The sequence below is a fragment of the Condylura cristata genome, unplaced genomic scaffold (assembly GCF_000260355.1).
Source record: "Condylura cristata isolate star-nosed mole 26May11 unplaced genomic scaffold, ConCri1.0 scaffold00003, whole genome shotgun sequence".
Lineage (NCBI taxonomy): Eukaryota > Metazoa > Chordata > Mammalia > Eulipotyphla > Talpidae > Condylura > Condylura cristata.
This window is the reverse complement of record NW_004567104.1, coordinates 34,819,044-34,846,779: the sequence shown is the minus strand read 5'-3', so window position 1 is coordinate 34,846,779 and position 27,736 is coordinate 34,819,044. Positions and strand designations below refer to the sequence as shown.

The following is a 27,736-nucleotide window of genomic DNA, read 5'->3' as shown; positions in this document are numbered from 1 at the left end:
AAATTCAAACTATATGAGGATAAAGAGGTAATTTCTTATATTTTACTTTCACTCATAACCCCAAACAGACCAGTATAGGTGGGCTGCTGGTAGACTGTATTTGAGTTTGGCGGGGGACTCATCAATTCTCAGTTACTCAGTTTCTTCACTTGCTAATACTCTAGCCCACATGATATCCACAATCATCTTTTCTCACAGATCCAACCACACACCACTTCTTTCATGTGTTTCAAAACTCCAAAAACTTTGTCTAAAAATTACTATTGCAAGCAGCTAATTAGTAAATCTTTGGAGTCGAAAGAATGAGAGAACAGGGAAAATAATAGCAATTGTCTGAATTTTAGACAGTTGCTTATTTAAAGGTCACAGTGCAGAATAAAATACTGAGTTCCTGTCTTGAAATGCTTCCTTTACAGCAGGCAACAAAGAGAATCCCACCTAAAGAGCCACACACTCAACACCCAAGTCTTGCAACACAGAAATCAAAAGAGAATGGGGGCTGGGAGGAAACTCCACTGATTTCCTTTTCTGTAGCAGTAGGCCAGATGAAAACTAAAGATGAGAAGGATTTGAAGAAAAGCACTCACCCCAAAGGTGCTACATCGAGTGATATGCGAGATGTGTTCATAAATGAGTTATTCCAGAGCCATACAAACAAATCAATGTCTTTACTGGAGAGGTATATCCCTCGTATGTATATTTTTCCAATATACTAACACAGGAAAGTTCACATCACCTTGTTTATGGATACATTTAATATCCCTTACCCTTCCCACCTTTCAAAACATAATAGTATACAAAATATAAAATATCTTAAATATTTATAAAAATTACAAGAAAAAAATAGAACGTATGAAAATATTTTTATCTGAGTTCTCCCTCATTGTTGAGAGGCAGCTTAGTTTGCCTTGAGTTCGTAACTGTTGAGTGGGTAGGAGTATGCCCTGCCTAATACTATTCTGTCACGGAGGAGTTTAAATAACACGTAATAGTTGCAGAAGAGGATGAGAGCCATGGAAAGTGTGTGGTTCCACTTCTCGGATCGCAGCAAGGAATAGAGCTGGTAGAAGACGACACTGCCCTCAATAAGGATTAGCAGATTTAACAGCCTTAATGGACGATGAAATAGGAACTGTAAAGAAGTTAAAAAGCACAATGTTATTTCACAGAAAAATAAATTCTCACATCTTTCCCTAAAATAATTTCACATTTAAAGGTCCCTATATGTAATAACATAACTGTTACAGATCTGCTTACTGAACAACAATCAGGCTACATCTTGCTCTAGATGCTCAAGCTTTTTCCTTTAGGCTCAAGAAATAATAAAACAAATTTTATTTCAATGCCCTTGAGGCATGGAAAGGGATTATTTCCCAAAAAGCCTTCCTTTAAAAGATTTTTCTTAGGTTATTTCTCAGGTATGCATTTTATTTGAGATAACCGAAAGTATATTTATTAAAACAGGGACCAGATAAAGGAGTTTAGACTTTGTAAAGCAAGAGAAAAAGGTGGTCTTTCAGCTCAAACCGCCAACTTCCAGTGAATTGCCAAAATGACTCATACAAAGGAAAGAAGCGAGGCCCCTGTAATGTGATCTCTAGGCCTTTCGAGGGCACAGAGCTGTTCCTTTGGCCACACACATGGGCTTCTACAAGAAAGCTGATGCCGTAGCCATCAAGGGAATGGCGGGCACTGTTCAAAAAGGAGTGCCCCACACTGTTCAAAAAGGAGTGACAAAACTGGGGAGCCTACAGCATCACCCAGCACTGTTGCAAACAAAAGGCCAGATGCATGCCAAGAAACTGAGTGTTCGTACTGAACATATTAAACCCCTGAAGGACAGAGACATCTTCCTGAAACGTGTGAACGTAAATAAAATAAAAGGAAGTCAAAGAGAAATTGAATTGTTTCAATTCAAGTGGCAGCTTGCTCCACTCAAAGAAACATGGGTAAGAACCACTGGAAAGAAGCCTGAGCTGCTAGAACCCATTCCCTGTGAGTTCATGGCATGACAGATGTTGGAAAAAAAAAAGACATCTGAATTTTAATAACAGAAAAAGGAAAAAAAATGAAGACGTTATGTGGATAGTTACATAACCATTCAGAATATAACCATTTGTAGGTATAAAAGTCATTATTAGTTAACAGGCTGGTTTTCAGACATAAACACATAAGGTGGGCCTGAAGTGAAGCTGAAATGTTTTGTTAGTATTTTATATATATATTTACATCATTCTTCATTTTGTACATTTTTTCATCTCGGTTGCAATCCCCATGAACTTCCCACCACCAGTTCACCCATGTGCCATCACCAGAGTCCTGTGCATGAAGCTGAAATATAAATGCAGTAATTTCTTGCTTTTTTCCCTTATACTGTCTACCCCACCATGGTCAATGACTTAAGTCCTCTGGACCATGTATTCCTGCTGTTTATTTTCCTTTGGATATTGAGAAGTAGGGTACAAAAAGACAGGACATTGTGGAAGAAAGGAAAATTAGTCACTAGAGTTTAGCTAAACCTGGCTTATTAATAAAAACATATTATGACAAGAATGCTAGCGGTAAAAGATTACAAGGAAACATTACTGAACCACTTGACATAACCAGTCTAGTCTTAACTTTAGGTAGAGACAGACAGATCTGTAACACAGGTGATGCATCAGATCTAAAAGAACTAACTTAGCAGGCCTCATTGCCCAACCTGAGAATTAGCCAAATCATCAGGATAGTTTGGAAAGGGAGCCAGGTTTCAAGGGCTCTTCTTTAGGAGGAAGAAAATATTTAGCCTGGTTTTTACTACATGATTACTCAGTCATGTTAGATACAAAAATGGTTCAGAATTAATATTCTACAAAGATTCAGAAAGGCTATTTCAGATTCTATGGCAATTATAACAATTACAAGTAAATGCTCTAGCAAAACGACTGAGCAGAAAGTGAGAATAGGTTTAAATTCTAACAGCTATAGATAATATGCATGTTTTAAATGAAGGTTCCGTTCTTCAGTGTGCCTAACAATTACTTCCAAATATGCAAATGATACAAATTCCTGTGGTCTTCAACTATTTTCACTATATTCTGGGGTAGGGAGCTGTTTTTAAGAATGAGATGCGATTTAGAAGCAAGTGGCCCAAGGACATTTTGAGAAGTACCAAATTAGCTGTTTGGTTAGGCAAAATCAGTAATACTTAACTTGCTTACTCCTCCTTCTATGGATTTGACCTGATTCTTGCACTCTTCAATGCTAACAAGGAACATACTTATTTTTTCAAGCATAAAATTCCAACAAAACATCTATTTATTACAGGATTCAAGAGGATATTTAATATTAATTCAGCTGGCTGAATTAAATATTCTGTATAAAAAAAATGCTTAATGTAGCTGTGACTTTTCCTCTTTAAAGCAATCCCACAGAAGTCTAGGAGAGCCAGTTTCTTCACTGAGGGGGCTTTCACCTTCCTCATGCTCCTCACAACCTCCACCTTGTCCCACCTTCCTCTACACCATAGTTATTTCTGGACATTCTGCCTAATGCAAGTTCTCAGTATTTAACCGAAAGGGGCCTTAATACCTGCAGGAGCTGAAAGCCCATGTACACTTACTTGGAACTGGATGGATAAAGGGATGGAGAGAGAGGGTGAAAAGCATTCAAGTACTCAGAAAGAAATCTCTACTTCTTTTGTTAAGAAGAACTTTTAACTTTTAAGCCCTTTTCTTAGTCCAGAAGACTAAAGTGAAACTGTAGATCATGACATTTGTCTTTCACAAAGGCAATCATGGTATTTTAAGGAGATGATATATATGACAAATACCAAAAACATTAAAAATAAAACAATAAAACTAGCTCATAATACTACATTAAATATTGTTTAAAGGTATAGGTGTATTAGGATACTAGTAAACCAAACCACTCTAAATCAAAATTGTACGATTAAAAAAAGAAGTCTTAAATTTGATAACTGTCTTGTTTCAAATTAAGACCAGGCTCAACAATTTCAATGTAACGACAGAAAGCCAGCTAAGTATAGAAAAAAGTTGGGATTATGGTATGTGACCTTCAAACTATCTTTCAGAAGATATTTCCAAAGGACTGTGGCCATTATCTTAGAAGCAATAGTAATTACCATGTGCTGATTTCCCAGGATGTTCTACACACTGTAAAAGATGCTCACACATAGAGGAGCTCTCTAACACTAACCCCTACATTTATTTTTTAAAGTAAACACCACTTACATAAAAACGGGCATGGGATACATCCGAAGGCACTGCCACGTTGTAAGGCCCCATGGCTCTATATAAGCATCTGCTGTGTCGCACCAGCACCCCTTGAGGCCATATTGTATTTTCTGACCAACTAAGGGAGAAAGAAAAGCAATGTCAGCATATTTACAATGACAGATAAGATAGCATCTAGGAAGGCCTGCTTATTTCTATAGAATGGATTAAGTATTCAAGGCTTCATCTGCCTGAATTCTGAAAATACAGTAATTCCATGGTAAAACTAGAAGGAGTTAGAAGGGATTTGTTATTATTACTTCATTACTACATAGTAAAGAGTGGGTGCAAAGCGATACAGTGAACTCAGTGTCCAGGGACACTGAGCAGAAATGAATGTGTAAGCAAGGAATCTAAGGGTCACAAAATTAAGCAGGTGAGTTTTCATCTCAGTCCCAAGTGAGCAGCGTTTACTGGTGGAAATGCTGGAGGGAACAAATAAGAGAAAGTAGATGGCAATAGTGCAGTGGAAAAATTAACATGTCACACTAGCATGATATTTACTACAGAATTGTATCCCTAAAAGCTAAAAAAATACTGGTTTGTTTGTTTATTTATATTTCAAATACCTCATACATGCAAAAAACTATACAGAAGACATAGAGACACACAAAGTATTGACAGACAGACTTTTTACCGCTTTCTTGGTTTATTTTTATAGAGGTTTCTCTAGGAAAAAGAAGTTACAGAAGTTTCATTCTTTCCAGCACCAATGTAATGGAGTTGGGGTGGGGATGGGGATCTTCAGGTTAAGCTTTGTAAAAAAGTCTAAGTTAATTCATTTCTTCCTGATTTTGGAAAGGTTAGTTTCCTAGGGTAAGAACTGGGACAGCATTTTAGATATGTTAAAAAAAAAATTTAGCACCCTGAAGCTTTCCCAGTTCAGAAAATGTTCCATCAGCCTTGCTCACACTTACCAGCATTAAAGTGATGATACACCTCATGGCCATGTGCCATCAGGAGCCTGAAGATGTACAGTACTAGTACTGTGGATTGTATTTTCAATTTTTATTGAAATTTGTCCTTGCCCACAGTCGGGTTTCTTTTCAGCCTGGCCCAATCTCTTTCAGTTCCTGGGCTTGAAGGCCTGTGCTAATCTGTATCAGACATCAAGGCAGATAATTGAAGGGAAGACTCAGACGGGGAGAGGGCAAGGGAAGGTCACCTCAATCTGTCCCACTTAATTAGGAAAGAATTTCTAGGTGATGAATTTGTGAAATGTTCAAATTATAAAAGGGAGAAAGATGAAGATGGTCCAGATCTAAGAAGAAGGTATGATAAACGGCTCATAAATGAGAGAATATAAATAAGGTTTCTAAAGTTAGCTATTTTGAATCATAGGAACCATGCAGAAAAATAACTGGTGAGGGGACACAATGAAAGGAATACTCAGAACTCAATTAGGGGCAGTTTTCATTTAAATATGAGGAAAGCAGGGAAACATTAACTATGAGCTTAGGAAGAAAAGGAGAAATAGAAGGTGTAGGCAATGAAAATTACTAGAACAAATCTGTATTTATTAGAAGAAAAAAGCGAATTTCAGCTGCCTAAGTGTGAGATGATTAGCTAACAACTGCTTAGCTATGGCAATGAAGATGAGGAGATGAAACTTAAAGCCTTCTAAAAAGGATTAAAAATATATCATGACTCCTTTGAATTTGGGTAAAGGGTTAAGACCAAAAGAAAACTCCAAGATTATTGTTTCGGAAACAAATTACACACTCTAGAGTGACTGGGTAGCTGAAAGAAGGGACTGGGAATGGTGGTGGAAATGAGTTAATGTTCCCTGTGTTCAGTTTAGAGTGATTGCAAGCATCCATGTAGACAAAAACTAAAAATTAAATGTCAAAGCCAAGAACAAGAATGACATACAAAGCAAATAAACATGATCAGCAGCATGTAGAAAGATGTGACATGGTTTACCCTCCAGCCTACTCACATGTGCTGTGGAGCATTGCTGTAGGACCCATGTTCCAGCTTCTGCCATTTGCCCAGGTGAGCAGCTGACTTATGTAGCAGATCACAGTATTTGGATGGCAGGAGTTGTGTGGTCAGCATGACAAAAGCATTGATCCACACCATAATGAGATGCTCGCATGACCAGCGCATGTCATAGTACTGGGTACTCTGCAAAAGATCAGAAGAGACAGGAATGATCCAAGCACTGGGAGTAAGCAGGCAGAGATGGGTGCGTGTACATACGCCCTGCAGACATATGTTACACTGAGTCACACATGCACTGGTTGTCCTGCTGTCCGCGGAGAAAGTTCAAGAGCAGTTTTCCAAAATCCTTCAACCTGACTTTCTGTATGAGTTAGGCCTGGGAGGGAGAGGCGATTATATTTCAAGTGCTTCCTTTCTAGAAGAAATAAATGAGTGTTCTCTGTGAATGACCACTCCGGCTGCAGATGTGCTGCTCAATGGGTGAAGGAAGGGCACTAAAATGTCCCAAAAGATTTTGTACCCAAGTGACATCCAGGACCGTTTTCCTTTTATACTAAAGTAAATTGAAGTTTAGATAAAGGTTAGATTAATTCAAGGAAACTCTTGATAACCATGTTAAAATCAACTACAGTAGGCTGAACTGCAACGAAACTTCAGTCCTCTTAAATTATCACAGTGATTCTACTTTAAGAACAAGTTTTATTCTCCCCAGAAACAAACAAAAACAAAAAAAACTAAAATAGAAAAGAAAAAGAGGGGACCACCACGGGTGCATCACATATATGGAAATACCTATCCGCCAACCAGGAGCGGTATTAGTGCACTCCAGATGCAGCCGAACTCCACCATCCAGGCTGCCAAAGGGGAGACAGAGAAAAGGGGGATTAAATAAGAAATACCCAGTTTATGTAATTCACACAAATCCAGGAAGCTCTTAAAAGCAAGGTAACAACTTACCTTCACAAAACACAGGGGAAGAAATGCAACATAGTAGGCACTGAAGAGGGAGTTGAAGAGAACTTCCTTGATTCTGTGGTTGAAATCTGCTTTCAAACATTCTACTTCATTGCGAATAAGGTCTGGAGAGAGGGGGCAGCTGTGGGTGGGTATGGGCGTGGTATTATTAAACTGTTCTTTTAGAGACTCCAGCAATAAGGAGAGGAAGTCTTTGGATTTGGCCAAACCACCCACAGTCGAGGCACTTTCTTCCACTGCCTGGTGCTGAACCACATAGTTATAGTCTGTGAGGAGAAGATGAGCTCTACTATCTTGATGGAAACAGCAGAGAGGAACATAAACACCAAATCTGTAAAGAAAAAGTGAATATGAAAATCAGACTACAGATATCATCTAAGATCAGATCTTATAAAACTATATTAGTAAAATAGTTGTGATTCATTAAGAGTGAACACAATGGAGACTTTTGTTGATGTTAAATTCATTATTTGAGTAGCTCCTTAATATTATCTATGTTCACTATACAATAGCGAACTACAAAAAAAAAAATTACAATAACAAAATATAAATCACCTAGAGATAATAGTTTCTGTAATTTTTATGACTGGGTATAAGACTTCATACTCTTTTTTTATATATTTAGCCTCACACACAGTATAAATTTATATCCTGCTGCTTAAATTTTGCACTTAAGTATGTAAGTACTAAGCATTTTCTTGTGTCATTAAAATATTTTTCAATAACAATTTTTAATGATACTATAGTATTATCGCACAGATGTAACATAATTTACTAATTTCTTTATTACTGGAAACTTAGGCTGTTTTTTATTTTCTACTACATAAGTAATAATGTGTGAACAGTTTTCTACAGATTGTTGTGTACACCTGGTAATTTCTGAATGGCTTGCCTTTATTTCAAATCTGCCCTTCTTAGGTAGGAGTCCCCTGCCACCCACCTCTGCACACCCATAAGCACGTACACACACATCTAGTATCCCTTGTCTGCCTATATTTCCCCATAGATCTTACCACTTCAAATATTTTACATGTTTATTTGCAGTTTTATCCCATTTGCTCTTTCTTCCTCTCATTACAATGTATGCTCCATGAAACAGAGATTTTAGTCTAATTCACTATTGTACTATTGGTGCCTACACCAGTGGCTGAACCATACTAGGAACTCAATACATATTTGATTAATTAAATTTTTTAAATTTCAGAAGTACAATAAATAAATTTCCATTAGTGGAATTACCCAATTAAAGAACTGAGTTATTTTTGAGACTTTTAATAACTTCCTGTAAGTACTCCAACCTTTGGTTCCTTAATTTTTTAAAAATACTTCTCCCAGTATAAATTAGGTAACTTTCATATTGTGGCCTAGGTATTATTATGAAAAGTCATTTCACAGACATAACTTCAGACACGAAAAACAGGAAGTAAAAAGATACATATTTAAGTTAAAACATTACTAAATGTCATTTGTTCACAGTTTTCTAGAGATCAGAACCAAGAACAATTTTTGGTTACCAAGCAATGCTTTGGTTTTTCCTGAGATGTTTATATTCCAAAGATTGACTAGGCAACTTTAAGAAACAGAAAACTGAAATCTTTCAAAATGAAAAAAAGAGAAATGGAAGAGGAAGAAAGTACTAGCTTTCCTAAGAGTTTTTTTTATTCTGTTATCTAAAGTCTACAGTAATTGCCATTTGCCTGATACTTCTACACTTATTCACATCTAACTATTCCAGGACACATTCATAGTGGATTCCAGCACTGCTGCTCAAGCAGAACTCACATGCACAAAATTATGAAGACTAGAGAAGCTGAAAGTTAAGACTGCTGAAATACAAATCATACACATAGATATGTGGTCATGAGGTTGGGCTATGCAACAGATGGCAATGATGACCCCATTTCTTCTTCTAGTCTTACCCACTGCCAATGTAACTGCACAGCCTTTGTTCTGTGGTGAGATGACTTGTCCCACCCCCATACCAGGCTCAACACTGTGACTTATTTTGGCCAGTGGTATGTCAAAGGACATGCTGCTATCATGAAGCACAATGAGGTTTGCCACTCTGTCACTTCATGAGGCCATGTGCAGCAAGCCTGCCAGAGCATGAGACATATGTAACTCAGCTGAGTTCTCCTAGTTGCCTAAACTGATTTCCAGTCAATCCCAGAATTGCAACTGAACCCAGCTCAGATTACGAGAGCATCCTGACTTTCAGATGACCCCAATACATGCACAATAAATACATACTGTGGTATGCTATCACGGTCTTGTGGTTGTTACATTATTGTGGCAATAGATTAAGTGATACAGGCTAGAATGGGAGAAAGTGAAAAGGTAGCATCAAAGGTTTAGACAATGGAGGGCTTTGTAAGGTAAAAAAATCATACATTAAGGAATTTTAAAGTGGGTTAGTAACATGATTAAATTTCCACTTTGATAATCATTCTAGACACAATGAAAACTGGAATAGAGAATGGCAAGAACAGACAGATGGAGATTTAGAATGTAATACCAAAGATTATAGATATGTGGCAGATTCAAGTTAAATTTAAGCAATATAATTATTAATCTTTGAACTAATTTATCCTACTTTGAGAAGATATTTGAAATCAATGGGGAAAAAGGGCAAAAAGCATCCTTTTTTTAACCTATAAATAATACAATAAAGCTGTACAGTTATGTGTCACTTGACAACAGGGTTATCTTCTGAGAAATATGTCTTAAGATAGTTTTTTCATAATGTCAGAGTTTACTATACAAAATGAGAGGGTGTAGCCCAAACATAGCCAGGTTGCGTATAGGGACCACCTTTATATCTGATCACGACATTGTTAGATAGTACATGACTAAGATTCCTACCACAATCTAATATTTTAAATTTCTCATCTTTAAAGTTTTTAAATTAGAACTAGATAAAAGCTTTATCATATGAGCAAATTTTATAAAGTAAAGGTAAATACATATAAATCTAAAATTTGTTTAAACTTACATGCTTATTTTACTGTTTACTGGGGTACAGAGTGCCTAAAAGTCTAAGTTTCTTATGCATTTACCTTGAAATAAAAAAGTCTGTCAGCCATTTTGATGATGGTATCCTATTAAATCTGGTCAAAATATTCCTTGATATATCCATAATTAGTCTTTCAAATAAAATATGGCTAATTTTCCAATCTGTTTAACCAGCCAGTTTTGGTATTAAAAGTAATTAAGTTATTTGTTTTCAACCAAGCAGTTGAAATAGTTTAGAAATACCGTTTCTCAGCCTTTTGGTTAAGATTAAGTGTAGAAATATATAAACAACTGATGTAAAATAGATACCTTATAAGAAATGTGAATCACAAAAAGGAATTTCTATGTTTATACCATAAAAAATTTACTTTGATGGAAAAAGAATAGTATTAATGAGTTGAACTGATGAGTGTTTTGAACAATGACATTTAAACAATGTCATCTGACCTGCCATAATACATGTAACAGGAGTCTCCGCATCCTTGCCATAATGGCTGATTATGTCTTGATTTTACACTATGTGACTAGCCATCTTATACTTCAGCAACATAACAGCATAAAATAATGATTCTCAAATTTGAGCAATATCAGAGTCATCTGGAAGGCTTGTTAAAGACAAATGGCTGGGTCCTTCTTTCCAGAATTTTTTTTAATAGGTTATGGGTAGCCTCTGAGATTTCTAACAACTTTTCAAGTGATGCTAGTGCTGTGCTGGGAATCACACTTTAAAACTCAGTTTTAAAATAATGGCTAAGACAAGGATTCTGGAGTCAAAAAGACCTTAGTCTTTTTCACTAATTGTCTGAGCACAAGAAAGTTTTTTTGTCTCTCAGGCTGTCTTTATCTTTGGCAATGACTACATAATAATGATTGCATAATAAGAATTTGATAAATGGTAGTTATTAACAACCAATGATGGTCAAAGGAATACAAATATATACAATTAGAGAAATGTATATAAGTTAAACTATGAAAGCAGTTTCATAATATGTATAGTAAGATGCCACTATAGATCCATAAGAATTGTTAAAATTTTAAATTTAAGTTTTCATTTGCCAGAAAGAACAGTATTGATTGAGGCAATTGATTTAACTAATATCAACCACCATTTGTCCCAATATAGGAAATACAGGGGCCTTCAATTGGTGAAGAATTAATTAAAATATTCTCCATTGGTAGGGGTAGCCATACCTCTCCAATTTCTTAGAACAGTCTTGTATTAAATAATTATTGCAATTATATTCCTATTTAGAAAATGAATTCTATGATTATGCCCCACATCAATTTCTTAATTTTTTGAAAGACTGGTTTATACTTGAAGAATTTCATTTTTCACTTTTTTATCATTTGCATGATCTGTATAATTCCTTAAAAGATTTACTAAAAAGAAAAATTGAAGTACTCACGGATAGCCAAGGAAAAGGAGATTGAGGACTGAATGGCTTCGGAAGAGGTTGACGAGGGTCCAGCAAAGCACCCATCCACACAAAGTAAGTAGCACTAAGCGAGCTGATATCAGTATCATGTAGTGAATCATAGAGGCTGCACCTGCTTTGGTGGCCTAAATGTGGAAAGAATCAAAATCATTTTATAAATGATCCTATTCAAAAGCAATGTGACAAATAAGGACTTCTTATTTTAGAGGAAGACAAACTGTGAACTTAAAAAAAAAGGTAGGAAGGAACGATCACTTTCTCCTTGTTGAAGGTTCAGATTTTCCCAAGCAGCTAGTTTTTCCTCCTTGCATTCCTAAAGTGCCTCATACAGATACTTCCTTTAAGCTTTTATAATACTGTCTAGTTTTGTTAACATTAGGGTCTCTCAAAATCTGGTCTATAAACCACATTAATCACTTGAGCTGTTTATGAATATGTAAATTTCCACCAATTTTTCTAAAGATACATATGGAATCTGTATTTTAACAATCCACCAGGTAATTTTTAGTGAGACAGTGAGTCACTAATTTATCTATTCTAGTGCCAAATATACTGTAATGGCCTCAAAAGCAGTTTCAGTGCTTCTGTTTTTCTTTGAATACTCACCCCAATCTGTTTGCTGAATTAATGTTTAAAGAATTACTGAAATTTCAAAAGTAATTAGATTATCTTTAAGAGATCCCTATATAAATAATTTTTTTTACTTTAGCAAACATGGAAATGATGCACAACCACTTCCAATTTTTGTATCACAGCTGTTCAAATATTCTTTTCTTAAAACCAAATCTTTAAAACTGATGAAATATGGTAAGAAAACAGACTTGTCTGAACATGAAGCTTTGCAATGTCATTTTCTTTCAAAATAAACAAGTAAGGGCAGAATGAACAAAATGTTAGGGGAAATGGTATATTTCCATAATCCAGAGGCAAGGGAAAGTTATTTGGAGTTAATAGCATATGGGAGGGGATGAAGAGTCTTTAGATCCCTCCTGTATATGTCCATTTCTTAGTTTACCCAACATACTACATAGCATATATAATGTATATGCAATATGTAATATTTAAATAGTTATTTGCAAATACAAAGAAGCAATTAAAATTAATACCATAATCAACTACTTAATCCTCAAACTGTGAAGAAGGTACAGTAGTCCTCAGTCCCTGCAAGGTAAATAATGCACCTCACATATTTCATGCAATTATTCCAATGCCTCCATTCTCATATCGTTAGGGCCAGAAAAACAAACAAATAAACAAAAAACTACTTCTGTCCAATGTCAGAACAAGGACAGTAGAGCTTGGATATATGTATCATTTTGGTCTTATTTCCTGAGTCTAAGCTGTTTCTCACTGTGCTATGTGTGACAGATACTGTACCAGATCCTGGGGATATAATGGTAACCAAGACAAACAAAACCTCTGTCTTTATAAAGCTGCTAAACCAAAACAGACAAATATTAAAATTCATACAAATAATCAATTTCACAATCAATTTTACAATTGTGATAAGTGCTAGAGGGAAAAAGTAGGCTTCTATAGAGAGCAAAAAACTGAAGACTAACTTAGGGAAGACTTCTGAGTGAAGTGATATTTCAATTGAGAACTAAAGGATAAGCAAGAATTAGCTGGGTAAGGCATAGAAAAATATTCCAAACACAAATATTCTGACAATATATAGATAATATCCCAAATATATATGTAAATATTGCAAAATTACATATATAATCACAAGTATATATAAAATTTCTACATGCATGTAGAGACTAGAAGGAAATATACCAAAATGAGCTTCTTTCAATAATGAGGTTTTGAATAATTTACAATTTGTTCCTGCTTCATATTTCAGTGTTTTCCAATAAAATGCACTACTTTTCTACTTAGAAAAACAAGTTTTAAAAAGAGAGTTGCCTCAAGTTGGTGAAAGAATAGTTGAATTTTTTTTTTTTTTGATTTGTGAAGCAAGAATAGTTGTAGAGTTGACCTGGAGGTGAATAAACAATGTCTATCTGGTTGGAGAGGTATTCCTCCCAGAATAGTATACAGCTTTCTAAATAAATTACCTCCAGCCTCTCCTTAAAAATGATTGTTCTTTCTCAGGGTAGGGATCCTTTCTTTCTGTGTTACAAGTAAAAAGAAAAAAAAGAAGGCAAATATATTTTAATGGAAGGAAAAATAATTTACAAAGGGTCTTATCCACCTAATTTAGTTATTTTAGAAATAGAATCACTATAAAGCACTTTTTTAAAAATTTGAATAGGTAACATATTCACTTGTTCAAGCTATAAAGCATAAAACAGAATGTGCAGTGAAGTTCCCTTTCTACTGGTCCTGTTTCCCAACTACCAACCAGGTAGTCCATTGCAAGACAGTATGTCCTTTTAGAGAAAATGTGTTCATATATTTTGTTCTGTCAACCTACCTTATTTTCACACTGTCCTGCATCTGGCTTTTTCCACTTAATATCTAGCTTGTCAATATATAGACATTTTCATCTTTTTAACGGTTGAATGCTATTCCACTGTACAGATATACCATGATTATTTAAACATTCCCTTTTTGATAGCCCTTACTCTTTGTGTACTTTAACTCTTTGACTAGAAATCATTTAATTTGATTAAGTATTCTGTTCTCAGTAAGATTTTCAAGTTTCTTTAGGAAACAGCTGATACACTCTCCAACTACAGTCCATAAAGTATACTAAACTATTAAGCATTAGAAAAAGAAACAAGACAGCACTTCAAGCTAACGCCTTTAGAGATCCAAGGTAGAAGCCTCAATTACGAAGCATTTACATAGTGACTGAGCATATTAATTTGATACACAAATACTAGTTCTAAGTAACTGAAAGGATAAAACAAAATCATTCTGTTTTAATAGATGTAAATATAAATCCCACTGAGATCCTCTACAGAAAGAAGTTTCTCAATATAGTCAATAGCAAGCATCTATCTTCATGATCGAAATAAAAAGCCACAGAGAAAAGGTTACAGGTTTCCCTACAAACTTTCCTGTTAAATTTTACCTGATTTATAAATTCCAAGATTAAAATCACTTGCCATTTTAACTCAGTTAACATTTTCTGTTTTTACAATCACTTATAGGGCATATGACAACAAAATCTTAAGAAAATGTTTACCTTCCTCACTGGAGTTTAAAAATGTATTAAAAAATTATACCAGTGGCGAATCCTATCAACATTTAATTTAAAAATCATCATCACACACACAAAAAAACACTTTAATGTCCAAATTATTTTTTCTACTGCCCACTAAAATGTAAGATTCTAATCTTCAAGATTATTTTTATGTAAATTTGAATGATGTTATTTTAAAATTTTAGCAGTCCATTGCTAACAGCTCCACAGATGGCACATAATTTCAAGTGGGTGTTACTTGAAGCAATGTTTGAGATGCAAGTGCTTATTTATATATAACTTTTCATATCATATCAACAGTTAGCTATTGCTACATGTCAATAATCATCCTATTTTTACTGTAACTATTACTATTTTAAAGGTTGTGGTGAAGAAATCAGAAGCTAAAAACAAGCTCCAACCAGGCAAATGAGATTCTTTTTTTTAAAGATTTTTTTATTTAGGCATACAGAACTGGGGTACAGGCCAGAGGGGGAAGGGCAGTGATAGGATTCAGCAGAGAAAGAGTGGGGAGCAGAACAGGCAGATCAACGAAGTACACTGCTGAGAGAAGCAGCAGGCGGGTCAGGAGCGGTCAGCCACACTAAGTGGGTGAGCTCCCTGGCCGGGGATCAATGTTTTGCTGAAATGGCTGCAGCCAGCTTCATATTACTGTGCTTTAACCTGTTGCAACACCAGATGTTTTAATAGTTCTCTAGAATTATTTCACATTTCGGTTTTAAATAGACTGTAGGAAAACCTTAGGGATGAAAAAATTTATTATATATTCAATTATATTTGAACGTTTCATATTTTCAACCTGAACTCATTTTAGTAACTAACTCTACCTACAAGTGATAGAATATAGGGAATGAGCTGTTACCTCTGAGATGAGGGCCCATACGAGCCTCCTCGCAAGCATCACTGTGATAAATGCTGCCAGGTGATAATCAATGAGATGAAAATTCTATAAGAGAAACAAATAACTGCATCAGAAAGAAACATGTGTATCCAAGCGGAACTAGTACAAGAAAAGGCTTGCCCCCTCAAAAATCTTGTATCACCTTGTACTTACAGACCATGGCAATTTGAGAGATCGTAAAAGAGATCACCTACCTTCTATTTCTTTCACGACAAATTGCTTTAGCTTCTCAAACACTATTTAAACTACATGGAATGTATTCCTTTTGTTTTTTGAAAGCTTACTAAATTAAAAGGAAAAGATTTAGCTTTGGCTTAACAAAATGCAGAATTATGGAAGAGGATTCACCTAAAATGCTATATATTATAAACCACAAATTTAATGGATCAGTTGGAATTCTCAGTCTTCAGGAGTTAATGCTGTTGGCCTGTCGATGCAAGTTTATGTTAATCAAATTGGGCATCTACTAACCTAAACTGCCTACTAATTAATACATCAATTACACTGTCTTCTTCCTTAATTTAGAAGCATGTCTTCCTCCTTTAAAATGAAAGCATTACCTAGATGGTGTGTATAGTTCCTTCTAGTTCTAAGTCTAGTATAAAATTTTGATAAAGGAAATGAAAGCAGTAATGAAACTGGAATGTATTTTCATTTTGATAATCAAAAGGCCCACAGTTTCCATAGTCCTTCCAGAATAAAAAATTGAATTTCTCAATTAATTTTATTCAATAAAAATGCAGTAGGTATCCACAATGTGCTAAGTACTCTTCTTCACGCTGAGAACACAGTGCTGAAGGATGATAAACAAGGTTCTGCCTCTCCTGGATTTTAGTAGGATTAGTAAGATTACTAGTTGTTTCTTCTAGTAGACACCAACTCCTAGTTCATTAAATGTTCATTTCCCAGTCTCTCTTGCAACATCTACTTGCAGCCAAAGAATGTGAGAGGAATGTGAGGAAGTGATGTGTATAACTCCTAAACCACCCCTTTAAAGGAAGAAACTCTCTTTCTTCTATTCCTCCCTGTTGGCTGGATGTGATGACCGGAGCTGGAGCAGCTACCTTGGACCATGGTTTGGAAGAAGCATATTGGGGGTGATACAGAAATAGATAAAAATTAGTCACATTGGCCTTATCGTCTACTACTTCTTATTTAATGGGGAAAAAAGCTTTCACTCCATTTTAGCCACCCTGTTACAGAGGCTAAATCTGTATCTTTAATACATTTATTTAAGGGGGAAGAGTAATGACAAACCTTTGGAAAGCATTTCTAAAATTATAACTGCTGGCAAAAAAAAAAAATGGTGATGAATAACAAGAGCAGTAAAGAGCCAATTTAAATTAGATTAGGGAGGGTAGCTCTGAGAGCTAAATGAGAAAAAAGCATCAGTCATGATAAGATCTGGGGGCAGAGTCCGAGGTAGAGATCATAATCACAGAGAGCCCAAGGCAGGAAAATATGACTGGTATGTCTGAAAACCAGAGAGAAGGCTGAAGTGAAATAATGAATAACTGAAGACTGAGTTTGTCCATATTTCTTCCTAAAGCGAAGTCCTATATGTTTTAGGAAAGGTACCATGATTCCATTTATATTTTTAAATGACCCTGCTGGCTATTATGTGGAAACTATATTGTAGTAGAAATAAGATCAATTAGGCTATTGCTTTTGATTCAGGTGAAAAGTGATGGTGCACTGACAGAGGGTCAGTAACAATGGACCAGATTTGGGATATATTTTAAAGATAGAGCAGCAGCAGGAGTGGCTTATTAGTCCTTAGAGCACTTCCCGGTCCTCCTGAATATTTTGGATTCTACCAATATTTATGCTCTTACTTTTCAGACATCTCATTATTCACCTTACTCCTCTAAAACCTTCCTGTGATATTATAATTAATTAAATGTTTTTTTTCATTTTCATTCCCTCTGGTCATAGACTAAAGTGAGATTTATACACACACACTAGTACATACATACATAGTATACTAAGAATACAGAGTATATATCAAGAATAATATATAGTATACTAAGTATAAAAGTATGTATTTTTATTTATTCATTTATTTATTTATGCATACAAGAGCTGGGGTATAGGCCTGAAGGGAGGGAGGGGTGAGAGAAGAGAGGATGCACCAGAGACAGAGTGGGGCAAACAGGTGAACTGGCTGAAATACACTGCTCAGGGGAGCAGTGGGCAAGACAGGAAGGTCTGCTGTGCCATGTGGGTCAGCTCTCTGGCTGGCTGGTGTCGAACTCATGCTGCAGTGGCTGTGGGTAGCTTCATACTGCTGAGACTTAACTTCTTATAGCACCAGGGATGTCCCTGAGATATTTATTACTTTAACAATCTTATTCTGACATATTTCTGAAAGTAATCTGTAGTTTAACAAATAGCTCTATTAGAAAAAAATTACTAAGAAAAGTAATTCATACACATACACTTTCCAACTTTTTCTTTACTAAGTAACATGAAGAACTTAGAGGCCTATTAAGACTTACCAGTGAAGTACAAGAAGCAGGATGATTGTAAGGATACCACCACACTGTTTTATAGATGTTGATGTACTGAATGAACAGAGCAACCAGCAAGTAGATGAAAAAGAGAAATTCAAAGAGCAGGCTCCCATCCACAGGCAAATCAGGTATTTGGCAATGACGAACAGGACCTGGTGTGATTAAGGCTGTGATAGGCGGGACCGGAAGGCCAATAGCGCTACCATTCCTGAAAGAGAAAACTATGGTAAAATCAAATGGTAATACCACTCAGTGTCACATAGTACAAACGGTTCTTGTTTCCTCCTCCACCTGCCCATTAACTATGGGCCTTCCCAGACTGTATCCTGGGATCCTCTTCTCTTTTCTTTTTCCTCTGTACTCTCTTATTCACTGATCCAATAGGTGATCAAAGCTTCCATTCTCTCCTGCATGCTGAAGACTAGAATTTCTCTCCAAGGAGATCACTAATGAATCTTAGGCCTATGTTATCAAGCTGCCTTCTGGAAAGCTCTGTGTTCTTTCTCCTATAATCCTGATCCTAGTCACAGTTCACCCATTTAACTGCTCATATTGGAAACTTCAGAGTTACACTAGGACTTTCCTTCTGATGCAATCACTCTCTAAATCTTTACAGTCCATTTTATGAAACTTTTCCAAACTGTACCTTCCTGTCTAAACCCTAGATGAAAAAAAAACGAGGGCTACATACATGTATAATATTTTATACAATCCTGGCTATTAAACTTCAAGCCAGAAGACAAAGAAACAAAGCTCGCGTAAAGTGAGCTAGTATATCAATGGCAAAGAACAACAGTAGTTGGAAGCTTAAGAAGAGATTATGATCAAAGTTTGTAAAACCAAAAACTATATGGCTAAACTAAACTTGTTCAATACATTTCAGAAGATTAGTAACAGAGATATTATTTAGGAAATGTTAAAGTACTATTCCTCTAAGAGCATATTAAAGCAGATTCAAAAGCTAGAAAAGTGAAACAACAAATATTTGAAATACAATGTGATATAAGTTCTGGCCCCAGATTTTTCAGTAGCCAGGTGTGGTCTTTAAGAAAACTTTATAACCCTGAGTCTCAGATTCTTCATCTATGACACAAGGGGTTGCACACAGATTCTCCTTGAAGAGTGGTTCTTGATGTTAACACAGAATGTTGTCATTCAAATTGAGCTATAGGTCCCCAAGGCCATGCCCAGGCTTCATGATTCACTAGGACTCCTCACAGGATAGAGTACAGAGCTGTGTTCATAGCTAAGATTTATTATAGCAAAAGGATACAAATCAAAATCAGCCAAGCGAAGAGGTAATGGGGGCAAGTCTGGAGGAAACCAGGACACCGTTCACTCCTTTAGCAACTACTTATAACAATACAGGAATATCCTATATACCAAAAAGGCTCAAAAGAGATTCAACTCTGAAGGTTTTTATTGTGAGCTGATCTCACAGGCACACCCTGCTTCTAGTACCAAAATCCTAGATTTCTAAAAGGAAAGTAGGTGTCCAGCAAAGCTATCCTTAGAAGGGCCTGCCTGCAGTGCTGGCATCTAAATTTGACTGGTAAATACTTCCTTCTGCTGATATAAAAGTATTCGCAAATAAAGACTGGCTTACTAAACCTAAAATGAGCAAAAATGTGTTCAAATATATTCAATACCTGCTTTGTCCTTGTATATAAAGTTTGTGTGCAGGGAAGAATTACTAAAGTAGGCCTGAAACCAAGTTTTATGAAATAAACAGCAATAGAATTTAGTTAAGCAAATGGATAAAAGCAAGAAAGATTCAAAGATATAAAGAACTAGAATAGGGGTAGAGAAAGCAGTTATTTACACATGATCATGCAAGGAGAAAAAGAGAAGGAAATCAAGCAAGATATTCCTTCAAGTAAATGCTTTCTAGGACACACAGAAATTCACAGAATGTCCTCCTCTAGAAGACAATCTTCTAAGCACATTGTTTCAAGAACAAAACCTACCCTCCCACAGACTGAAAGCAGGAGAGGGAACCATAGATTTCAATCTTAATTGTGTCACCAAAGGGGGCTCATTGATATTTGCAAGCTTTACTTTACCAATCAAGCCACAAAATATCTACCAATTGACCTGGTAGCAGTATCAATTATCCAAAACTCTATCACACTTAAGCAAATACCTATTTCTATCAATAATCTACAGAAACCCAGAAATGATTTCTTCTCATCTAGGCATTCTTTCTACACATACTTCCTAAATCTATATTCTAGGCTGTCTATCTCTGTTTTACCAAATTTTTATGCCCCTCCCCCATAATCTAACCACCTCTTCTAGCAGCTTCTTTCTTATCAAGAACCAAATATAGAATGTCTAATAAAAATGTTACAAAGTAATTATTCAATAATAGTTTTAGTAACTTTTCAAAACATAATGATCACAACCACATTTTACTTTATCCTAATCTAAACATATCTAAAATATGTTCTTTCCACCACTCCCAATTAATTGCTAAATGACAAGAGCAGGTAGAGAATAGTAGATCAAGGCAACCATGACTGGAAACTTGAAAGTCAGGATAAAAGAGATACAAAAAAGCACAGAAAAGAATACATGATTATAGCTAAGATATATTTTCCAAATGTTATACATGATTATAGCAGAGATATTTTCCAAATGTTACTACTTGCCAATATATTTGCAGACTTCAAGTGCAAGCAAAACCATCAAGGAATTTGGCTTTGGTCCATTTGTAGGAGCAGCGCATTTTATTTTCCCCCAAAAGATATTTCACATGATATCCCAATATTTAAAACACATAGCAGTTAGTCTGATTAAGACAGGGCTGGGAAGCCTGAGGTCTGCACTGCTAGGCCTATTTGCCTTTTTCTCCTTTCTAAGATCTCCTAAGGAAGCCCATGACACACTGAAGATATATTCTATGGGTCAGTTTGAAAACAATTATCTAGGGGAATTGTCAAAGTAAAAGTAGAAGAACATGAAAAAAGAAGTGCTAGAGTAGAGACAGAGGCAGAATTAGAACCGTTTTAAGAATTACTCTGGGGTGCAGGCCAGAGTTGTGAGGAGTGAGATGATTCACTGGATACAGAGTAAGGAACAAAATAGGCAGGTCTACTTAAACTCACTGCTGAGGGGAGCAGCAGGCAAGACAGGAGAGGTCTGAGGTGCCAAGTGGGTAACCTCCCCTGCCAGGAATCAAACCTGTGCTGCAATGGCTGCAGATAGCTTCATATTGCTGTGTCTTAACCCATTGTGCCACAAGGGAGGCCTCAGAATTATAATTTTTTGTAGCCAAGAATCTGAGCAAAGCTTGGCTATGATTTTCTTGTTTCTTTTTACACTGAGAACACTGGTTTATAATGTTTTCTAGAGAGATAGGATCTCCCTTCAGATGTGGCTTCCACACTCACCTACCACCCAAACACTCAGTTCACCACCATAGATGATATTTTATTGCAATTTCACCTCAGTATCTATGTATCTTTCTTCAAAAGCATATTCAGTCTCATTCTCTTTATTCCTTTAAAGATAAAATAACATATATTGTAGAAATTTTTAAAAATTCAGAATAAATTTATTAGAATAAAGTTTTTCAAAGCTACTGCAATGTACTACTTCCTTTATTTTGAACATCCTCATATAAAGCTCATGGTATGGCTGTTTTTAAAATGAGCAAATCCAAAGCACAGCAGAATAAGAAATAATCTACAGTAAAATCTAAGTAGTTTGCAAACATACATAACACATAAAATTAGTCTGAGAATCAGTCTCTAGAAAAATCCCCTCAAACTGGAATTTCTGGGAGAGTCCCACTGAAGTGATGAGATCAGAACTGATTTTAAAGAGCTTGGATTGGAATTTCAAAAGGGCAAGCCAGAAAGAGAAAAGTACACAAATATCATCAATAGGACCAGAAAAGACTAAAATCAGTCTTAGTGATTCAAGCTTTAAAAAATAGAAATCAGCTGAAAAAGTAAAAGGAAAGAAATTGGAAGCCCAATCCATGCTACAGCAAAATCACATTAATTTTTTCTAATTTTGAATTGCCTCTTTTTTGTAGCTTAAAGAGATCAAGGTAACTGTCATCTTTTTTTTTTTAAGATTTATTTATTTATATATACAAGATCTGGGGTACAGGCCAGAAGTATGGGGTGGGGTGAGGGGGTGAAGAAATTCACCAGAGACAGAGTGGGGAGCAGAACAGGCAGGTTGACTGAAATACATCACTAAGGGGACCAGTGGGGGAGACAGGAGAGGTCTGCTGCACCATTTGGGTCTCCCCCACCAGCTGCGCATAGCCTTTTTTTTTTTTTTAAAGATTTATTTATTTGTTCATACAGAACTGGGGTACAGACCAGAGGCTCAGGAGCGGCGAGAGGCTTCACCAGAGACAGAGTGGGGAGCAGAACAGGCAGATCTACGAAGTACACTGCTGAAGGGAGCAGCGGGCGGGTCAGGAGAGGTCTGCCGCGACATGTGGGTCACCTCCAGGGCAGGCGGGGATCGAACTCATGCGGAAGTGGCTTTAGCTTCTCACTGCTGTGCTTTAACCTGCTGCGCCACCAGGGAGGCCCCTACTGCCCTATAGACAAATCTTGTGTGAGCTCCCTGCCGTGGCACAGTTGTAGACATGCTTCTTCACTGACAAGAAGTATCTGATAGATGATATTCCCTTTTCCATCTCTGCAACCTTAGTAACATCATCTATAAATTACTGGAAACCAAAAATGTGGAATTTGATTTTATTGCCCAAGGTAAGTTTCTGCAAATGCCCTTAGTCAAACACACAGAATTGGAAAATATCTTATCAGAAGAGGCTGTGAAACATGAATACATGAATACACTACACCTCAGGGCAATGCTTGTTCCAAGTGTCTGGATAAGTTTAATCAATTGGGTAGAGGAATGGATCTTAACTGGTTCTGATAAGATTTCTTTAATCTGGTTCTCAGAAGTAAAGTCAATAATGATAATTATGTGTCCACACCTGTGCTAAGTGTCAAATGCTTAGCACCTTTGACAGCACCGATATTGTCAACGATGTGGCCTGGTGAAAAAAAAGAGTATGTCTTGACTGCTCCTGAGTGACATTATGGATCAAACCATTCTCTTATGAGAACGGGATGTAGAGAGAAGCCAACTGGAAACCCTACAGTGCTGCAAAGGTCATGCTGGAAGTGGATTCTAGTTACTGATAGCAAAGGAACTAAATTACAGTGAGTCCTAGGATAAGAGACTAAAGATCTGATCTACAGTCCATACAGATGAAGAAGTTGAAATGGAGGAATCCACAAATTGACTGAAAAAGAAACAGAAAATAGAACAACTGGGAATAACGAGGATGCCCATAATGACCACCTCTGGGCATATGAAGTAATTTTCTCCAGCCTATGGTCAGATGTTGAAGAAGTTTGTAGTGCATCTTGGGGTCCCAAAATTAGGATGTAGGATACTGAAGCTAGCAGTAAGGACAACTTTGACAGGAAAAAAGTATTTCAGTATACTTCCTATTCTCTACTTTGCAAATGCTTAGCACCTGGATGCACAGAGAATATATCAGACTGTGGGGTCCCTGAAGCAAAGGGGATGGCTCTTTGGTGCTATTGAACCTAACCTTACATACAGGATGGGTCCACACAGTAAAGTGGTCTCCTACATATGAACAACAGCTTTAGATAACACTGTCAAGTTTTGGAATACAGAAGTTGTGATGCTCCCTCCTATGATGTACTGCTCATTAAGATAAAGTGCTAAATGTAGACTGGATGGACACAGGTTACTTCTGAGTAGAGGAGCATATAATAAATTGTATTCCCTTAGGTAACTACCTACTTTTTCCCATCTTGGGGCATGAAAGTGGGTAAGTTTGACTAGAGATTCTAGACATGAAATTCATAGAGAACCCTCAAATTATATCATACAGATTCAGAAAGCAGCCTTTTAAAGTTTAAGTTTTCAACCTTAAAAATAGCTATCACTGTCACCTTTATTGTGTATTTATTATAAACTCATTTTTATTTATAAATATAAAATGGCCTACATTTGTCTACCTTATGCAAGCTCATAAAATTAAATGAGTTTTTGTGACTTAAAATTATTGGTCTGAATTATGATTTGCTTGTGAAATATTATAGTTATATTAAAAATAAATGTGAATGAGAAAATTAGAATCAAAGCAAGAAAAAACTCTATACAGAGAGGAAACAGAAATTATCTTGATAAAACAAGCATCAGGTAAAAGTCATCGCCTTCCACTGCTACATGATCAAATATCCTGATATCCTGGATCAGGTTAGAAATAATTCAGGAACAGAGAAAGAGGGAAGGGAGCACAGTGGGCTATGGGTTGACTGGTGATATGTACTAAAGCGGTGATACTTGAGGGGGGTTCCTATGTTTCCAAAGTAGCAATGATAATGTAAGCCAATATTACCTCAATAAAATAACTTTTACAAATGGAAATTAGGGACAGAGATAAATTTCCTTTAAAAAGATCAAATGCTTTATTCTCATAAGACACAAATCTTTAAGATGTATAGCTTATTGCTGACAGTTTATTAATTTTATTAAAAATATTTTGAACAAATTTTTTTAAGATCACTGATAGGATGACATAATTTACAACCTGTTAGCTATTTTAATTTGTCCTCAAAAAGAATACTAGTAGGTAGGTAAATCATATTGGCATTATAATTTTATTCACTTTACCCTTCTTTTAATAACTAAAAAGAACTGAATTACTCTCATTTTGTAAGCCCCACTGGACAACTTTTACCTTCAAAGTATTCCAAAATATTGAATGTTCAGTTTTCTTTTCTCTTTTTAAATTTCTTTTATTCATAGAGAACTGGGGTACAAGCCAGAGGTACAGGGGCGTTGAGAGGATTCACCAGAGACAGAGCTGAGAGCAAAACAGGCCAACTAAGGAAGTACACTGCTGAAAGGAGCAGCGGGTCAGTCAGGAGAGGTCTGCCGCCACATGGAACACCTCCAGGGTGGGATCGAACTCACACTGAAGTGGCTGTCACCAGCTTGCAGTGCTGCGGTCTAACCCATTGTGCTAACAGGGAGGGCCCTGAAAGTTCAGTTTTCAAAAGCAATATTTCTACGTCAGTGTCAAGAAATGTTGATCGCTTCCATGCTAACTGATCATAGGTTATTACACATTATGCTTTATTTCTTCTTTACCTGTTTCTCAGGCCTGTTCCATTGCCACAGCCCCCACCAACCAAAGTCTGTAAAGAAGGTAAAGCTGAGCGGCTTAGCTGCTGCCGACTAGGGCCCCTCCTTCCACCGGGCATGTCCGGGAACCAGTCTACTTCCAGTGCCACCTGTAGTTGCAATCCAGGTTAATGGTTATCAACCTGTTTCAACTCTGAACAACAACAACAAAAAAAATTAGTATCAGTTTACCATTGTTAAAGTAAGCAATGTTAATAAAACAACCAGAAAAACTGAGCAAGTTTTATAAAGCCAAATTTCCAAACAAATGCTCCCAGTGTCTATTACCTGCTCTATTTTCATGAAAGGACTACTCAGACTCTGTAGGTTAGAAGTCTAGGTTCTGATGAAGCTCGGTTCAGCATAAAGTCATAATTTATATCTTTTACCCATTGAGTTGTATCATATGAACAATATTACGATCAGGTAGATATTTATGAGAAATATCTAGCACACACATAACCAATTCAAATGGAGTATTTTACAGTAAGTCACTTGAAATACAGAAGAATCAGCACTGCCCAAAATGTTAGATTTTCTCATCAAGGGATCAGGGTTCCGAAATCAGATGTATCATGTGTTTTCTGAGTTTAACTTCTCAAGTCTTCCAGAGGTGGTTGTCAGGACAAAGATGAATGAAAGTACACTAACAGGCCTTTTAACCCTTAAAAGCAAATTGTTCAAGTGTATTTCCGTATGGTAAAGTGAAAATATTGGGAGAAGCCCACATGCATGCCCACTCCAATATATGTAAAATCATTTAGAAATGTCTGAAACGCCAGGATTAAAACGATAAGTAACAGTGACGCTCACTGAAGAGACATCATTTTCATTAAGCTATGACAAAATTATGACTCCGCCAATATGGATAACAATATGGATAAATATATGGATAAATCTGTTTTCTAAGCAATACAATTTACAAGCTGAATGACAACAGGAAACACCCTGGTTTCAAAACGTTACTACCGACGAATCGATTTTCCCTATTCCTAGCAACCGTCGGTCGTGGACTCACTAACGCCAGGTGAGACAAAGCATTCCTACCATTGAGTGTATGTGGGGCTGCTCATATTTACTCAATTTACGGGCAAAGAGAAAGTAAAGCGGAGCAAAAAACTGGTGGCGAGAGGGTGGGGGAAGGTATATGGCAAGGGATCACGAACTTCAACTGTCTGGTCCCCAAGAGGGGAAGACCACGCAATCTCCGCCATACACCCCGACGGCAAAATAGGCCAGGGACACCCGAAAGCCGGCAGCTCCGTAATACTCACGCATGGAGGAGGCCCGGCCGGTGGGGCGGGATCCCTGGGAGGAGGCGGCGGCTTTACAGGCAGGACCCCAGGGAAGAGAACTCCCTCTCGCGTTGAGGAGCTCCTAACCAGCTGCTTGCACCCAGGCCGTCCCCACTCCGAGAAGCGAGAAAAAGTATCCAGTCTTCAGGCTGCCAGACCTAAACCCACACCAGACCCAGACCCAAACTCCGAGTCCGTAACAAGAGTCAGAGCCACAGTTAAAGCTAGAAGCAGAGCCCGGCCCCGTCAGCACTCAACCTCAGCCTCCATTACCGCGGAGCAGAGCAGACGTGGCAGCGCACAGGGATGACGTCAGCTCCGCGACCGACGGCTGCCTAGCCGCGAGCTGACCCCCGGAACTACACTAACAGCCCAAGAAGCGGGCACCCTACCCCCTCCTGCGTGCACCTGCGCAATGGGACCGTTCTTCTCTGCTGAGCTCGCTGTCGCGTCTTCCTGGACAGCGCTGACCTGCTTCTTTTACCCACTCCAGTCCTTGGTCACCGCGCCCGCAATTTACGCTTGCTAAGGTCCTTGCTATCTCCTGGATTTCATATAACAACCATGTGCCAATTACAGCCCCCATTTTACAAGTGGGGCAGGTTGGGAGAAGTCACTTAAGGCCAGGTCACTCCAGGTCCCGAAGTCCTACCTCAGCATCCAATCGAGTGTTCACTCAAACAGTAAGTGAAAAATTAGGTAGATGCTGGATTTACAAAATGAATACCACAAAGAACACACAATATAGTGGAAGAAAGAAAATACCAGAAAAGTACAGGAATTGCAACTTATTATAATAAATGAAACATTAAAAGTATGCCCAAGGTCAGAGACAGCGAGCAAGACAGCGTAATAAATTGTGTGGGATGATGGTGGTGTCATACCAAGAAAAACTTAGCAGAATTTTTGATAATCCAAGACTCCAAGAACAAATAGTTCGTGGAAGAAAAGCTTTCTACTAAAGGAAGTGGCAGATGAAAAGATAAGGAGATGGGCAACATCATGAGGAATTCAGAAACTTGGAATAGT

General features: G+C 37.0%; 1 protein-coding gene across 5 annotated transcripts; it reads right to left on the bottom strand.

The window, feature by feature from the left end:
- Positions 1-653: 653 nt before the first annotated feature.
- TMEM39A (transmembrane protein 39A) lies at positions 654-26,986 on the bottom strand. Of its 5 annotated transcripts, none has more exons than XM_004675194.2 (9): positions 26,687-26,986; positions 25,380-25,566; positions 18,195-18,417; positions 15,658-15,741; positions 11,612-11,766; positions 7,176-7,524; positions 6,214-6,401; positions 4,233-4,353; positions 654-1,132 (listed from the first exon to the last, which is right to left on the bottom strand). In XM_004675194.2, exons 2-9 carry the CDS (start codon positions 25,490-25,492, stop codon positions 899-901), a joined length of 1,467 nt encoding a protein of 488 aa, XP_004675251.1. In that variant the 5' UTR covers positions 25,493-25,566; positions 26,687-26,986; the 3' UTR covers positions 654-898. The 5 variants fall into 5 exon arrangements, 3 of the variants coding, with proteins under 3 accessions (XP_004675251.1, XP_012589880.1, XP_012589885.1); XM_012734426.1 differs by having other exon boundaries at positions 670-1,132; positions 25,380-25,522; XR_001146199.1 differs by lacking the exon at positions 654-1,132 and adding an exon at positions 5,192-5,371 and having other exon boundaries at positions 4,273-4,943.
- Positions 26,987-27,736: the final 750 nt, after the last annotated feature.

What these genes read in the sequence shown, in the direction of transcription:
- TMEM39A (XM_004675194.2), bottom strand. Translation starts at nt 25,492, where the DNA reads ATGCCCGGTGGAAGGAGGGGCCCTAGTCGGCAGCAGCTAAGCCGCTCA. An exon ending in AGCAATGCTCCACAGCACAT is followed by an intron (nt 4,354 to 6,213) that starts GTGAGTAGGCTG and finishes TTTCTCCCTTAG; the next exon opens with TTGGTCAGAAAATACAATAT. An exon ending in TATCCCATGCCCGTTTTTAT is followed by an intron (nt 1,133 to 4,232) that starts GTAAGTGGTGTT and finishes ACTTCTTTACAG; the next exon opens with TTCCTATTTCATCGTCCATT.